Below are 12,668 nucleotides of genomic sequence, written 5' to 3' on the forward strand. Positions count from 1 at the left end.
AGGAGGACGTCTCCACAACCGCTGGACCTCGGCAGCATGAATGGACGTCCTCTGGAGGCTGAGGACAGGAGACATGAGCCGGCACCTCGTCCAGCAGCTCCTGGAGAGTCCGTCTGGAAGCTCCTCGCCTCCCAGCAGCCGGACTCAGGGCTCGGCCTTCTGGACTCGTTGAACGTGGCATGTCGGTTCCAACCTGTAGAAGGAATCAAACGGAGACTTTAATCGTAACGTTCATCTTTGGGCCGACGGGCTTTCTGGAAGAACAGCTCCCGTCTCACATCTAAAAAACAGAAAAAATAAACCGGAGCATGACGACCACAATAATGTGTATTTGACATGAATACAGAAAGGGCACTTTTCTCATCATGGGAAAAGGGGCACGTGCTTGAGCACCATGAGGGCTCTATCTGTGCACGTGCCTATGTATATATATATATATATATATTTATAAATATACATATATATATACAGGCACATGCAGACATTTTGGGGGGCAGGTGCTCAAACCCCCCCAAAAGGGCACCCATCGGCAAAATGATTTTTCTATTGATCATTGTAACTTGAAGTTTAGTAATTGGTTGCTAGGAAACACCTGAAACACATCGTGTCGTGAGAAGACATGAGAGCTGAACAAAATGACATATTACAATTTGTTTTTATTTACAAAACATTAGGAGCGAAAAAATGCCATATAATAAACGACTTACTAACCTCGACCGCTCGGATGAAAAGAGTAAATGCAAGAAAAAACAACACTTGTAATAACTACTTACTAACCCAGAGTGAGGTCATGCCGTGAAATATCAGACTGAGGCATTATAACGTTTTCACGGAAGTCTGATATTTCCTGGCATGACCTCATTCTCAATTAGTAAGTATAGTTATTACAAGTGTTGTTTTTTCTTGCATTTACTGCGCTCTAAGTGGAGGAGGGAGGGCCCCGACAGACATCCATACACATTTGGGGGAACTTGACAGAGTAACTTTATTTCTTAAATACTGACAATGAAGAAAAAATGTGGCTCCAGCAGAAAGGGCACTTTTCTCATCCAGGGCAAAAGGGCAGGTGCTTGAGCACCACTAGGGCTCTATCTGTGCACGTGCCTGGCGGGATGAGTAACACCCGTTTAATTATTCCTAATGCTGTGGAACGTTTTACAGAACTCTCTTAACACCCGCCAGTACAGAACTGTTCATTTGTGAATTCACTTGTAACTTTCTCTGGTCCTCGTCCAGAGGTCAAGATCAAACAGTCCGTTAGCCTTGGCCTCCCTCAGCCACAGTGAATTATGCTTTATGAATTCATGCTGTAAATTAATATATTCATAAGAAAAACCATCACGGTTCACATCTGAGACACATGTACTCCTGTACCGTCAACAGGACAAATAACTCCAAAATGTGTTGTACTTTTGAAGCGAGCCATTTCAAACTTTACTCACTTCCCTCATTGAACACCAAGGAGCAGATGCAAGATGTCTGTACATTATTATGAATAATAAAAAAGACATTTGTTTTGTTCCTCCAATTTATTAAGAAAATGTACAGGGGGATTAACGGTAGGACTTCTGGTAGCGGGCACGAGCTCCGGGTCCACCGAACTTCTTGGACTCGCAGCGACGAGGATCGGCAACCAGCAGGGTCCTGTCGTACTGGATCAGGATGTCTTTGATCTCCTTCTTGGACGCCTCGTCCACATCTGCAGAAGGACACGCACACTCAAGAGTTATTCTCCATCCAAGTGTTGGAATACAAAATACCATAAGTATAATAAACACTGCACTGTCACTTCAGGTGTTCACGCCCAAAGGACCGTTTGTAACGCTACAAGAACTTAAAGAAAACAGTGTGAAAAGAAAGCATCCCCTGATCAGATGGTTTATATTAGAACAACAAAGTCAGTTTCTACTGTTTGTCATTTGCTCAAAAAACATGACAAAATAAACTAATGAAGATACAAATTGACAGCTCAAGTTCCACACACACACAACGTGACTACCAATCAATGAAGTGATTTCTGTCCCCACCGTGGTGTTGAAATGACATGCAAAACAACTTCCCTGTGATTCAACATTAAAGCTCAGCACAGCTGAAACCTTTAATACAGCACAAACCGAGACGTGATGGTTTTGTAAGTGAATTTTGATGATGAAGCTTTAGAAATATATCCCGAGTCATATTTTAAATATCCTGATTTAACAAACTTTAAGCTCTCCAGGATGTCCTCAGATCTGTGGCATCAGTTTATGTCCATGTATGAATGATACTATTAGTGAACGTATCACCTTACAGGGGACCACTTTTTTTGCAAAGCATGTTTACACAAATAGAAATATGCCAACCTGAAATAAAATGTTCTGTAAAATAAAAAATAAAACAACAAAAAATGCGTTTCCACGCTCGATTTGGTTGAAACCATAACAGCAATCAATGTAATACTCACACTTCTGGTAGTAGGCAACCAGGGATTTGGAGATGGCCTGACGGATAGCTGGAAGACAACAACATTAAATGTCAGAAAATCGTCACACTTTTTGAAGATGGATAAATATGAAGGGACAAGCAAATCATTGAGAAAAATAATAACCCCTGCTTTACCATAGATCTGTGCCACACGTCCACCACCCTTCACTCTGACTCTGATGTCAACTCCAGCAAAACGCTCCTTGCCCAGCAACAGCACTGGCTCCAGGAGCTACAAGAACACATCATTTATAACCATGTATTTAAGAAAGAAAAAAGATAAACAATCATATTGACCAGGATCTGTGTGAATGTGTGATTTTGCAGAATACTAAAAGTACAAGCTGCTTAAAAAAATATGCTGTGTTCTGTAGCAATATAATATCCCTACGAGAGTCAAAGGACTGCAGGACTTATGCCATCATCTACAATACAAATAATAAATTGTTGCTAGGCCAAAGGCAAAAAAAGACCACTTTGTATATTCTTAACATGCATCGTGTTGGGTACAGGTCACAACTGGCACCCATGTCATGCTGCTTTGCTCATGGACCTGTCCCCATCATGTTGAATGCGTTGCTCTCCATCAGCCATGTGTACCCTGAGGTTAACCCTCTCATCGGGTCTCACCTTGTACTGGAGGGTGGCAGGCTCGATCATGTCCAGGGGTCTGCCGTTCACCTTGATCAGGCCATTGCCCCTCTTGCAGTGAGCAACTGCTGTGGCGGTTTTCTATGAGAAAGGCGTCAGATCACGTTAAAGACAACTGCAAGTTAAATGCATGTAGCGGTTAACCTGCACGTGTATTACGTTAAAACCCTCGTAGCGTCCCGTTACAATACACACATTAGGTTTAAGAGGTGAACAAGCCACGTGACGTCGATGTATTTGGGTTGCTGGGTTTGTAAATTAAGTCAAAATGTGTTGTTTTGTTTGTAGACTTGTAGTTAAATTAACGGTGACATGTTAGAGTAGCTATAGCACAATCAGTGCGAGCTACCAGGCTAGCTATAAACCACAGCTCCGATCCGGTGACGCTAGGTAGCTAAACCGGCCGGTTCTTAATCCAGCAAACACATCATGATCTCACATGTGCTTTATGGTCACGTACAACATTAATAGAGCTTCACCCAATTTTTCGTCACGTCTACAGAAACACAGGCCTCCGTAACACGGTGTTAAAGCGACACACCAACGCACCACGTTAGCTACTTTAGCAACATCACATGTGGAATACACTCTTTATTTTACTTACTTTACGTCCGAAGACCTGGACCGACTGCAAAGGACCTTTGGCTGGCATGTTTCTGAAGCACACAAACAACCAGCGTTATTCTAGAAACCAGTGAATACGTATACTTTCTACTCTATATTCGGATCGGGCTGACAAACATACCGTCTTCAGCTAGGGTGCCGTACGGAGAGAACGAACGGGGTTTCACGCGCCGAAGATCAGGGGCTATTGCACGACACTTCAGACCTGCTTTGTGGTAGGTTTTGCGACAGTTCTTCTACCTCCATTTTACGTTTGAAGCGGCGTCTGTGAGGAAAGCAGCGGGAGCCAAAAGTGGTGTTCAAAAATGATTCTTCAATGCGGAACTTTTTTCCAAAATGTATTTTCAATCAAATTGGAAGAATCAGTTTATTTTGGTTTGTAAATATAAAATAAATACAATTACAGTTCAATCTGACTTTCACAACTAGGTTGTGTGGGCGTAGAAATAAAAAAAGTAGGCTCCAAGCAGCATTTCTCCCCATATTATAATTTAATTTTACATTTTAAAGAATTTATTACATATGAATGTTCTGGAGGGTAAACGTTGGAGGTTAATTTTGAGATTGTTTGTGAAACAACATTATAAATGCAAAATAAAGTTCCCAAACCTAAATAATAAGTAGCCTAATACTTATTTATGCCAATATGAATGGAGCGGATATATTTAAGAAAACTCATCAACACAACTAACAGAACTCAAATGAACGTCTCCAGACTTAGTTTTCAGTGCCACATTACATATTTTACACGTTTTCTGTAAACTGGTGGAAATAAACTTCACTGTTCTGCAAGTATTGACCAGATGAGGTCCCTGTTTCCCCATGTTGCCTGCATGTCTGAGCAGAACTGGTTCTTTCCATGAAACACAGACTTCCTGTGTTGGGCCTCAGTGATGGAGTGGGTTGTTGAGGGTTTGATCCCCCGCTCATCCAGTCGTTGTGGGCACGACACTTGACCCCAAATCATCAGTGTATGAATGTGTCAATGAAGTCTGATATGTCGAGAAGCGCTACACAAATAAAAGTCCATTTGCCATTTACAATTTAATAAAAGGTTGAATTTACTACAAAGATTGACACTTAAATACCAAATATACTGTAAAGTACTCTTACATTGTTTATTTATCAGATCCTATTGTAGATTTCCCCATTTTGTTTTCTAATCATTTCTTCATCTTGATGGAGACGTCAACTTCTGCAGCACTTTTTTGTTTTTAAATGTGCATTTCGTTTCCCTGCATCACTCTATTTGTTTATTGCGGACTGCGTTAAACAGCAACAGGATGTGGCTGTATTTATAGCCTTTGTTGCCTCTCTTCGCTGATGGACACAGTTGTCCCCCGCCACCAGCAACCAAGTTTATTGGGACCACCTGCTGTTGTGCATTGGCATGTTCCATGGGGTTCAGTCCACTCTGGGCCGAGACAAGGGACGTCTTTGAAGGCCACAATTAACCCATCCTCACTCGGATTCCCAGAGGACGTATTTTAAGACTGGAACCGAACCCCCTGGAGATAATGTGCACCTCATCTACAACACAAATACCAATATTTACATTCACTGACTGATTGCTAAAACAAAAACTTTATATATATAAAAATATATTATTTATTTATATATATATTTATATATATATTATTTGTCTGTTTTATGTCTGTATATATATATAGAGACATTTGTATATATATATATATATATAAACACAGACAGACATAAAACAGACACATAATTAAGACAAATATCCTCTTTATAAGGTTGTTTCTTTGAACCACATATATAACATGTTACTTTGTTACTTTGTCAAGGCACTGGCTCATTTTGGAGAATGTGACAGCTGTAACTTCCCGTAACTAAAATCCTCACCGGCTCTGATGCACTTAAAGAGATCGCAATGTGCTCTAATGGAACTCCTCCAAGCACCCGGTGGCTTTTAAACCATCACGGCGGATTAGCAAGTACCCCAAACTGCACCGCGTGAAATATCTGCAGACTATAGTTGAAGTGCGTCGTTCTCCATTCATCCTCAGCCTCCACGTCACTGTCTCCTCTCAGCGTCAGAGGCCTCATAGGGCCTTTTTACAAGTATGGGTGTCATTTGTTTCCGGGAGACACTGCGTGTTTGCTACGTGGGACTGGAAAACACGAGTGTGTGTATGTGTGTGTGTGTGTGTGTGTGTGCATCTGTTGTGTATCTGAAATAGTCTCTCATCATCTTGCCCTTACAAAGGAATGAGGAGGCTCTGCAGGGTCAGACCAGGAGGGGGGAGGGTTAAGGTTTGGTGAGGAGAAAATAGACTATATACTCCATCTGTCTCAACGTCCACCCTGCTGCTGACCCCCACTCTGGAGACCTCGGAGGTCACATGGTAGAAATGGCAAACCCCTTAAAACCCCCTCAAGCTGCTGGCCCAAGTCATCTCTTCCCAGCTTTATGTCCATCATGTCAGACACTGAGGAAATAGTGGAGGAGTACGAGCAGGAGGAAGAAGAAGAGGAAGAAAATGAAGAGGAGCAGGAGCCAGAGGAGGAGGAAGAGGAGAAGACAGAAAAGCAGGTAGAGGAGGAGGACTCCAAGTGGCGGCCCAAGACCATTTATGTGCCAAATATCGCTCCTCCGAAGCTCCCCGATGGCGAGAAGGTGGATTTCGACGACCTGCACCGGAAGCGCCTGGAGAAGGATTTCAACGACCTACAGACGCTGATCGAGTCGCACTTCTCCACGCGCCACAAGGAGGAGGAAGAGCTGGTGGCGCTGCGCAGCCGCATCGAGAACCGCCGCTCCGACCGAGCGGAGCAGCAGCGCGTGCGCGCCGAGCAGGAGCGCGAGCGCCAAACGCGTCTGGCCGAGGAGAGGGCGAGGCGCGAGGAGGAGTCGGCGAAGTTGCGCGCGGACGAGGAGGCGAAGAAGAAGAAGACCTTCACCAACAAGTCGTTCGGCGGATACCTGCAGAAGGTGGACCAGAAGAAGGGCAAGAAGCTGACCGCGCGCGAGGAGAAGAAGAAGGCGCTGATGGAGCGCCGGAAGCCGCTCAACATCGACCACCTGAACCAGGAGAAGCTGGCGGACAAGGCGCAGGGGCTGTGGCAGTGGCTCCACCAGCTGCACGCGCAGAAGTTTGAGATGGCCGAGAAGCTGAAGAGGCAGAAGTACGACATCTACGTGCTGCGGAACCGAGTCAGCGACCACCAGAGGGGCTCCAAAGCATCCAAGACTTCCCGCGGGGCCAAGGGCAAGTCCGGCTCCTGGAAGTGAGCTCAGGCGCAACTGGACTGTATATCACAACACTTACGTCATGGCAACATGTGTGTGTGTGTGTGTGTGTGTGTTTGTGTGTGTGACGGAAATCATGAAAGTTAATCCATAACATCTTGAAATATCTGATTGCTCTTAATGTTGTCGGTGTTCACTCGTGGTTTCGTTGGAGACTTTATTAAACCGGATGTGTGGTGGTGTTGTCATATTTTCTCAAATGTGTGATCAAAGAGTTTAAAAGTCTTTAAAACAAAATGTAATATTTTTGACGCCCACTTTTGAAATCCATGTCATTCTCACTCAAGGAATGCAGTTTACTCTGCTCTTCTATTTATACCCAATAAACCTCTGCAAACGTGTCATCGTTTTTGAAAAAGGGTGCAGCTCTCAAAATAGAAATGTTAACTTTGTATTGTTGTTTTTGTTTTTGTTGTTGTTGGTATACTTCATTGAATTACGTCACGTAGGAACAGCTGTGTTACGAACAGGTGACTTTTTGAGGAGACTAATTTAGACCTCTGGTATTTCTATCAAAAAAGCCCCAACTGTTGACCGACAGGTCGCGACCCGAAGAGCCCGCAGAGTGAGCAGCAAAGTGGGGATTGATGCAACCGTAATTAGCAAGACTCGGGTTTCCATTTCTTTCTCTTGCAATAACAGAAAAAAAATCAAACCTCAGACTTTGAATGGAATAATTAGGAGATAATTCAAATAATTGATCTGAAACTCAACATCGGTTGGATCATTAATGGCTAAGTTATGGCTGTGTTTGCCCTCAATGCACACACTGCTCTCTGGCTGGTAAACAATGATTCAAATCAAACTTCCTTCATCGGATTTTATTCAATATTTGTTTTCATCAATTCAATAAGGAATCTTAAAGCAAGACATGGTCCAGCGTGTGAACACAATACATATTTCAATATGCTGTGCTAGGCCACGAGGACAAACTCCATGGCCAAAAAAGTTTCTACAGAATAATGTCTTTGATTTCTGGAAAGAAGTTAAGGTAGCCATTAAGATGCCGCTGACATCTGGTTTTACAAGTAAACATAGGACTTATACAGTATATATGCACTGAAGGAAGTTGTTCGTAAATACCGGAGATATAACCACACGTGTTTACTGGATGTTACGACCTCAGACACTTAGGAAGTAGGACCCAATTGCACGACCCGGGAGACAGAGATAAAGTATTTGTAAGTACTTTATTTTTCGGTTCTGCAGTGAACAAAATGAAAGCGCTCACGTAGTGAGGGATCAAAAACTTTTCAAGAGCATAACATAACCCGACCTGATCATGGCAAAAGACCAGACGAACTGACAAGGAACACTGGGAGACAGGGTAATTTAAGCACATGGTAACAAGACACAGGTGGGACCAATCAGGGGCGGGGCTGACACTGATGAGCATAGGAGACAGGTGTGATGACAGGTGAAAACAATCAGGAAGCCTGAATGAGAGAAAGCGAACATAAATGACATGAACCTCTCTAGCATATCTGTCGGTGCACAACAGTACCCCCCCCTCTAGGGCCAACTCCTGATGGCCCAGGCTGATTGTAAAAGTCGTGGATAAGAGTCTTGTCTACGATAAATGAAGCAGCTATCCAGCTTCTAGCCTCAGGACCGTAACCCTTCCAGTCTACCAGGAATTGCTTGCCCTCCCCTATTACGGACCTCCAGTAGCTTACGGACCTTGTAAACGCCACCCCTTCAAAGAACTGGGGCGGTGGAGGGGCTTGAGGCGGGAACAAGTGTGCTCTCACACACCGGCTTGATCTTACTAACGTGAAACGTTGGGTGCACTCTCAAGGTCCTGGGAGTTGCAAGCGTCGACGCCGGGTTGATGACTCTGGACACTGGAAACGGACCCACAAATCTCGGAGCCAGTTTCTTTGAGGCGACATGGAGTGGTAAGTCTTTGGTAGAGAGCCAAACCTTTGGCCTGGACTGTAGGAGGAGCGACCCTGCGATGAACGTCCGCAACAGCCTTCATCCGAGCTGAACTGGAGAAGAGACTGGCGAGCACCAGCCCAAACTCTGCGACAACGTCTGATCATGGCATGTGCCGATGGAACCCTCACCTCTTCCTCGTTGTTAGGGAAAAGTGGAGGCTGGAAACCATTGACACAATGGAATGGAGAGAGACCTGTGGCCGCCGTAGGAAGGGTATTGTGGGCAACCTCGACCCATGTGAGGTGGTCACTCCAGGTGGTCTGGTTCCGGGAGACGAGACAACGTAGCGTAGTCTCTAGTTCTTGGTTCAGACGCTCCGACTGTCCATTTGACTGAGGGTGATATCCTGATGACAGGCTGACGGTGGCACCTATGAGTCGACAAAACTCTTTCCAGAAGGCGGAAATGAATTGTGGACCCCTGTCGGAAACAATGTCATTAGGGAATCCATGGATCCTGAACACGTGATTCATCATGACCTCTGCGGTGACTTTGGCAGAGGGAAGCTTGGTCAATGGGATGAAGTGAGCCATCTTTGAAAATCGATCAACCACTGTTAGAACCGTAGTCTTGCCTCTGGATGAGGGAAATCCTGTCACAAAATCCATCGAAATGTGTGACCAAGGACGATGGGGAATCGGCAGCGGCTGGAGCAAGCCCATCTTAACTTGAGATGAGGTCTTATTACACGCACACACCGGACAAGCCGCTACATACTCGGCCACATTTTTCTTCATGGATGGCCACCAGAAACGTTGTTGAATCCTGAACATTGTTCTTGCTACTCCCGGATGGCACGAAAGCACAGATGAGTGAGCCCAGTGGATGACCTTGGAGTGAAGAGCCTCAGGAACAAACAGCAGATTGTTGGGACACTCGCTAGGCGCTGGATTCATGACATTTGCCTCTTTAACGTCTGACTCCACTTGCCAGGAAAAGGCTCCGATCACCCGGTTAAGTGGAAGGATGGTCTTGGGCTCTACCGCAAGTGGTTCGGGATCGTAAAGACGAGACAAAGCATCGGGTTTTGATTCTGAGACCCGGGACGAAAAGAGAGTGTGAAGTTGAATCTACTAAAGAAAAGTGTCCACCTGGCCTGACGGGAGTTGAGACGCTTAGCCTTTCTTATATATTCTAGATTCTTGTGATCTGTCCAGACTAAAAACGGTTGCTCTGCACCCTCTAGCCAGTGTCTCCATTCCTCGAGGGCAGCTTTTACAGCTAACAATTCCTTGTTTCCCACGTCATAATTCCGCTCTGCCGTTGTCAACTTCCGCGACAGGTAAGCACATGGATGCATCTTGTTGTCTTCTGCAGAACGTTGAGACAGTACTCCTCCAATTCCCTCATTGGAAGCATCCACCTCGACCATAAACTGGCGCTGGGGATCTGGAATGGTGAGTATGGGAGCTGATGTGAATCTATCTCTGAGAAGTTTAAAAGCAAGATCCGCCTGGGGGGTCCACTTGAAGGGAACCTTAGGAGAAGTCAGAACATGCAGAGGAGCAGCAACAGAACTGAAATTCCTAATAAACTTCCTATAGAAGTTAGCAAATCCTAGGAACTGCTGAACCTTTTTCCTGGAGTCTGGTGTGGCCACTGGGATACTGCACTGACTTTCGCAGGATCCATTTGGATATGATTAGGTGAGACTATGTATCCTAAGAAAGACACCTCTTCTGTGTGGAACTCGCACTTCTCTGCCTTGACATATAGCTGATTATCCAGTAGTTTCTGCAAAACTTGGCGGACATGGTTAACGTGAGATTTAGCGTCTGGGGAGAAAATCAGTATGTCATCCAGATACACAAACACTGAAATATTCAAGAATTCCATAAAACCTCATTCACAAAAGCTTGAAAACAGCGGTGCATTGCACAGTCCAAAAGGCATTACCAAGTACTCATAGTGACCATTCTGAGTGTTGAATCCAGTCTTCCACTCATCCCCTTGTTTTATTCTAACCAAGTGATATGCATTTCTTAAATCCAACTTGGTGAATATCTTGGCCGTTTGAAGCAGTTCAAAAGCAGATGACATGAGTGGCAGAGGATAGCGGTTCTTCACCGTAATGTCATTTAGTGGACTGTAGTCTATGCAAGGTCTCAGAGACCCGTCTTTCTTTCCACAAAGAATCCCGCCCGGCTGGAGACGATGAAGGACGGATAATCCCTGATTTGAGTGAAGAGGAGATGTATTCATCCATTGCTGTTCTCTCAGGTCTCGAAATCGAGTAAAGTCTCCCTTGGGAATGGGGGCTCCGACGAGATCAATGGGATAGTCAAAATCTCGGTGAGGAGGTAGCGACAAGGCTTTAGACTTGTTAAAAGCTTCTTTTAAATCATGGTAACAGGAAGGTACCTTCTGTAGATCAGGATAGTCAGGGTGATCTATAATGATCCTACTAGAGTCTGTTGGTGCATTAACAGGTTGCGAAAGTTTACACCTGCCCTTACAATCCTCTCCCCATTCCTTAACTTTCCTGAAGGCCAGTCTATGTGAGGATTGTGGATCTTCAGCCAAGGAAACCCCAAAATAATCGGGTACTGATTCGACTCAAAAATATGAAATTGCATGCTCTCGGTATGGTCCTTATTTATAGTAATCCGTATGGGCTCAGTGCAATGGGTAACTGTGAACAACAAGCGGCCGTCTAAGGCACTGGCACTAACAGGATGAGATAGCGGGACAGTTTTTATCTTTAGCTGTTTGACTAGGCCCCAGTCTATAAGGCTTTCGTCAGCCCCTGAGTCTATTAACACACCCTGGTCAATGGTCTGATTGTTAATACAAATGTCTACCTGAGTAACAGGTCGAGGAGGGAAGTCTGCGGGAAACTTGCTCACCAGCGCTCTCCTTTTGACTGGTGAGCACGATCTTTCCCGGCACGGCGAGTTGATGACCCGGCTGGCCGCAGTAGAAACAGCAACCTCCCAGACGGCGCTGCCTCTCCTCCAGAGAAAGCCTGGTTCTTCCAAGCTGCATGGGTTCACCGGAGTCATTCGGAAGTGTAGTCCTCTGATGGTCCGGTAACATGAGCTGGAAATCCTCCGCTGGCGGCGACCCTCCGAGGCGAATTCTGGAAGCTGGGAATAACATCTCGGTTGCGTCGACGCTCCTCTCTCTTTCCCAAGACGGTTATCGATCCGGATGGCCACAGCGATGAGGATTCCAGATCCGGGGTGTCTCCAGTGGAGCCAGCTGGTCCTTTATCGGTTCCGAAAGTCCTGTCATGAAGGCGTCACGAAGAGCCGGAACATTCCATCCGCTGTCCGATGCTGCTGTACGAAACTCGATGGCATAATCAACCACCTGACGGTTGAGCTGACGTATTTGAAACAGTCTTCTGCTGGCCTCCGTAGCAGGCGATGAGTGGTCAAAATGCGCCTCATAGTCTCTATGAAATCGGCCAATGAGTAACATAGTTCGGTGTCTCTAGACCATTCTGCAGTAGCCCAGGCTGCAGCTCTTCCCGTTAAATGAGACACAATAAACGCCACTTTACCATGCTCAGATAAAAAGCTGCTGGGTTGTGTTGAAAATGCAGATCACACTGTACCAGAAAGGCTCTGCAATTCGAAGAGTCTCCGGAAAATCTCTCCGGAAGAGCCAGCCGTAATGGGGAGGAAACAGCCTGACCTGGGTCGTCAGCTGGAGTATTGATAGGCAAATTCTCAGCTGTGGATGACGTCACCGGAGGAGCAGTCTGTTGATGAGT

The 12,668-nt window shown here is 45.3% G+C and overlaps 2 protein-coding genes and 1 long non-coding RNA gene across 9 annotated transcripts; 1 reads left to right on the forward strand and 2 right to left on the reverse strand.

The window, feature by feature from the left end:
* Positions 1–1,510: 1,510 nt before the first annotated feature.
* rps16 (ribosomal protein S16) lies at positions 1,511–3,886 on the reverse strand. 2 transcript variants are annotated; one of them, XM_056424857.1, is made up of 5 exons: positions 3,860–3,886; positions 3,719–3,770; positions 3,094–3,195; positions 2,444–2,695; positions 1,511–1,699 (listed from the first exon to the last, which is right to left on the reverse strand). In XM_056424857.1, the coding sequence occupies exons 2-5, from the start codon at positions 3,764–3,766 to the stop codon at positions 1,658–1,660; spliced, it is 444 nt and encodes a 147-aa protein (XP_056280832.1). In that variant the 5' UTR covers positions 3,767–3,770; positions 3,860–3,886; the 3' UTR covers positions 1,511–1,657. The 2 variants fall into 2 exon arrangements, with proteins under 2 accessions (XP_056280832.1, XP_056280833.1); XM_056424858.1 differs by lacking the exon at positions 3,860–3,886 and having other exon boundaries at positions 2,444–2,491; positions 2,599–2,695; positions 3,719–3,853.
* A 2,292-nt stretch (positions 3,887–6,178) lies between these two features.
* Positions 6,179–7,226, forward strand: tnnt2c (troponin T2c, cardiac). Of its 6 annotated transcripts, none has more exons than XM_056425016.1 (2): positions 6,179–6,393; positions 6,499–7,226. In XM_056425016.1, exons 1-2 carry the CDS (start codon positions 6,179–6,181, stop codon positions 6,989–6,991), a joined length of 708 nt encoding a protein of 235 aa, XP_056280991.1. In that variant the 3' UTR covers positions 6,992–7,226. The 6 variants fall into 6 exon arrangements, with proteins under 6 accessions (XP_056280991.1, XP_056280986.1, XP_056280987.1 ...); XM_056425011.1 differs by having other exon boundaries at positions 6,179–6,199; positions 6,263–7,226; XM_056425012.1 differs by having other exon boundaries at positions 6,179–6,199; positions 6,269–7,226.
* Positions 7,227–8,180: 954 nt separating this feature from the next.
* LOC130200608 (uncharacterized) lies at positions 8,181–11,802 on the reverse strand. Its single transcript, XR_008833048.1, has 2 exons — positions 11,752–11,802; positions 8,181–8,445 (listed from the first exon to the last, which is right to left on the reverse strand). It is a non-coding gene; the product is annotated as an uncharacterized LOC130200608 (long non-coding RNA).
* Between the last annotated feature and the right edge of the window lie 866 nt (positions 11,803–12,668).

This window comes from Pseudoliparis swirei, chromosome 10 (assembly GCF_029220125.1).
Source record: "Pseudoliparis swirei isolate HS2019 ecotype Mariana Trench chromosome 10, NWPU_hadal_v1, whole genome shotgun sequence".
NCBI lineage: Eukaryota > Metazoa > Chordata > Actinopteri > Perciformes > Liparidae > Pseudoliparis > Pseudoliparis swirei.